The sequence below is a fragment of the Nanorana parkeri genome, unplaced genomic scaffold, assembly GCF_000935625.1.
Source record: "Nanorana parkeri isolate BGI_ZX_2015 unplaced genomic scaffold, ASM93562v1 scaffold36, whole genome shotgun sequence".
In the NCBI taxonomy this organism is placed as follows: Eukaryota; Metazoa; Chordata; class Amphibia; order Anura; family Dicroglossidae; genus Nanorana; species Nanorana parkeri.
In genome coordinates, this window is record NW_017306304.1 from 663,659 (window position 1) to 667,140 (window position 3,482).

At 39.6% G+C, this 3,482-nt stretch overlaps 1 protein-coding gene across 1 annotated transcript in view; it reads left to right on the forward strand.

Annotated features, from left to right (window-relative positions):
* Nucleotides 1–3,482, forward strand: part of ZGRF1 (zinc finger GRF-type containing 1) — a 61,613-nt gene that overhangs the window by 52,598 nt on the left and 5,533 nt on the right. Inside the window, exons 23-25 of the mRNA XM_018569788.1 lie at nt 490–666; nt 817–951; nt 2,652–2,916. Of these exons, the coding sequence (XP_018425290.1) occupies nt 490–666; nt 817–951; nt 2,652–2,916 (577 nt within the window). The remainder of the gene's footprint in view (nt 1–489; nt 667–816; nt 952–2,651; nt 2,917–3,482) is intronic.

Consider the following 3,482-nt stretch of genomic DNA (forward strand, 5'->3'; position numbering starts at 1 on the left):
GAAGAAAGGAAAAGTACACTTTATTTTAAAATGTACTTATCTTTCAAACATTTTTAGCATGTGTTTTTTTTTTTTTTTTTATGTTAATGCTACAAAATAGAAACATAACAAACTAAATGACAGTAAACATGAGAAACCTTTTTATACAACAGTATAGTTCAAACGTCTAAATAATGTTGCCATCTATAGCGGCCTTACAGGTTCCAGTCAGGGACAGGGGTGCAAACTGATGACTATAGCCAGACATTTACAAATTTAGAAACGATAACTGTGCAGCCTCTGCTTGAAACATTCAGAAATGCATAGTGGATTTATTATGTGTTTATATTATAACCATTCCTTCTACCAAAACAGGAAAACTTTACCTAGGCTGATGCCAGTAAGTAGCCCAGCACCATCTCCCCCTCCCTCAGCACTAGCTCTGACTGAAACACTCTAAGTTAGGGTTTTGGATGTATGACCTAATTTTTATATGGCTTGCATTTTCAGGGCCACCAGGCGATTATGCTAAGGACTCAGTATCGTTGTCACCCTGTTATCAGTGCTATAGCTAATGAACTGTTTTATGATGGACATCTTTTAAATGGAGTGTCACAAGAAGACCGTAAACCCCTTTTAGACTGGCTGCCCACCTTATGTTTTTATAATGCTAATGGAACAGAGCAGGTATGTGTACAGGACTTTTTTGTTGGCTGTTGGAACCTATGTTAGAAATTATATCCAAGATATATTTTTTACTGTGCAGGAGAATGTGACTTGACTTACACTAATAAATTGATTGTATTCCTAAACATATATTCTTCCTAACGTGTTTAGGTGGAAGGGAACAACAGTTTCCATAATATGCAGGAAGCCAACTTTACTGTGAAGCTCATCCAGTCTCTGATAGCTAGTGGAATACAGAGCTCAATGATTGGAGTAATTACTCTCTACAAGTCCCAGATGACTAAGGTTTGTTTCTCACATATGTAATGTACTTTATAAAATGAAGTCAAATATGAATGCCTAAATACAATACCTATTTCAGTCCACTTTTGTATTAATTGTATTGGTAATATGTGTCTTGTATTAGTAAATAGTTCTCCACAGGAACTGTAACTAGCAGATACAGTAGATTGCTTGAAACATCGTTTGGTGCTTTGCTTAAAGTGACACTAAACTCAGGAGTTAAATCTTAAAAATGCATTCAAGTACCTCAACTATTAATACAATAATAATTTATGTGTGTATCACTCAGCTGTAGATCCTCAAATCATCTCTAAATGCATGTTGACACTGTCCTTTCTTCTGGAGGGTGGCTACTTGTGTTCTCCATGGTCCCTTTGTGTGTTGTAAAGTAGTCACCACTCCAAGCTCACTCCCATGATGGACTACAATCTCACTACAAATTAGTAAACTAAACATGAGATAGGAAAATGCAGACATTTCATTTTTCTGAGCTGCTGCATTGTGTTTGCAAATTTTCATTCCGAGAGTGTAATAAAGACCCAACAAAGGGCTACTTACATTTACATTTTCCTTGTTTCAGAAAATTAGACTACATTTAATGTTTAGAGTTTTTTCTTCCCTTCTTTGGATGTAATAGAATTCATGAAAGTAATAGTTTTTTGAATTATGTCTTCTCAAGCTTACTAAATGAATGTTTTCACCTTACTTGCACTTAATAATGTAAATGGAATAAATGCAGTCTTAAATATTTTAAATGCAACCAGTATAAGTACTTAAAAGAGAACTATGGGGTAAGTGTTTTTCCCCATAGTTCTCTTAAGGGTCACGGGAGGACATATACTAACCTCCTCCCGTGACCCAAAGCTCAGTATATCGTGAGCTACAGCTTACGGTATACTGAGACAGGCACAGCCGGGACGGATCCCGACATTTACTGTTGAGATCCACCCAGCTGCGTGAGTGACAGTGGGCTCTGCCTATCTAGAGGCAGAGCCAGCTGTACCTGACCCCTCCCCCGTCCGTTCCGCCAGTCCGCGCTGGAGGATTGGAACGGGGAGGGGGAGAATCCCTGCAGGGAGCTGTGAATGACAGTCACTGCTCACTGCAGGGAGATGATCGAGAAGTGAGCGAGCGACGGTATGTGTTCGCTCACTTCCCGATCTATTGCGCCAACGTGTGACAGTTTAATTGTCACACATCGGCTCGAACTATGAGGCTGAGTGATTTTCACTTACCTCATAGTTCTCCTTTTAAATTTGAGTTGATTTTAGCCTTTTGTAATCATCTTAGCAGCAGCCCTTAGAGTGGGAGAAGGAGGGGGGCAGCCATAGGGGCTGGTCAGGTGTCCTGCATTCTCATATGCTGATGGAAGAAGAGAGCAGAGAAACAACCTCATCAGTCTCTTGCTGTTCCTTCATTGCTTAGTTACAGAGTACGACAGAAAAGCGACATAGTTGGTTATGTGTAGTAGAGAACAGTCAGGTTACAAGGCTTGCTGTGCTGTGTGGTAGGGCTGTGTTAAATCTCAAGACTAAATTCATTAGCAGGTAAATCAGTTTCCATATATGAATTTCCTTGGTTTGTTTAGCTGTTTGACATTAGGCTTAAACATCAATCACATTACTAATGTTGCAGTGTATCAGCATTTTTACATATTTAGCCATGTAACTATATAACAATAAAACTCCAATTTGTATATACAGATTTGCAGTTTGCTTAGCAGCATGTCTTGCTGTGACCCAGTGGAGATGAAGGCAATCCAGGTATCTACAGTTGATGCCTTCCAAGGAGCAGAAAAGGAAATAATCATCTTGTCTTGTGTGCGAACAAGGCAGGTTGGATTCATAGACTCTGAAAAGAGGATGAACGTGGCCCTGACAAGGGGAAAGAGACATTTGTTGATAGTCGGGAACTTGGCCTGCTTGAGGAAAAATAAGCTGTGGGAGCAAGTCATTCATCATTGTGAAAGTATGTTGGACAATGCTTACTGGGCAGCCAAATGTATTAGTATGATGTTCTTTTTGTTCTAGTTATATGCATGACAAAGATGTCAACATGTGTATACGTTTCAGGCTTTTATAGCCTACACTGTTTTTTTAGGTATAATTAAGTTTTGGATACAGCAAGGAAGGGTTAAGACCTCAGGGTTCTTTTGGGGATTTTGTGTTTGTTTGCTGTCTATATCCACTTCAAAATTTCCCTTCACTTTTGTCCCAGAGAATTAACATGAAGTAAGAGGAAATTTCTCCAAAGCAAAGGGAAATCACCTCTTAGGAAGTTGTTACCACAACAGGTGCCCCTTTTTGTGGTGACAACTGCCTAAGAGGGCTTTTTCATACAGTAACTTTCTTTACCAAACACAATCATCAGGAATCTTCCCAGTAGGGACACAGACAGCAAATAAAACCAAAGCAAGTAAAAACAAAAGTTGTAGCTTTTCATACACTTTAAGGGGTAGTTCCACTTTCCCCGGTGAATTTGGGAAAATGGAATTACCCCCTCCAATCTGCCCCCCCCCCCCCCCCCCTTGTGCT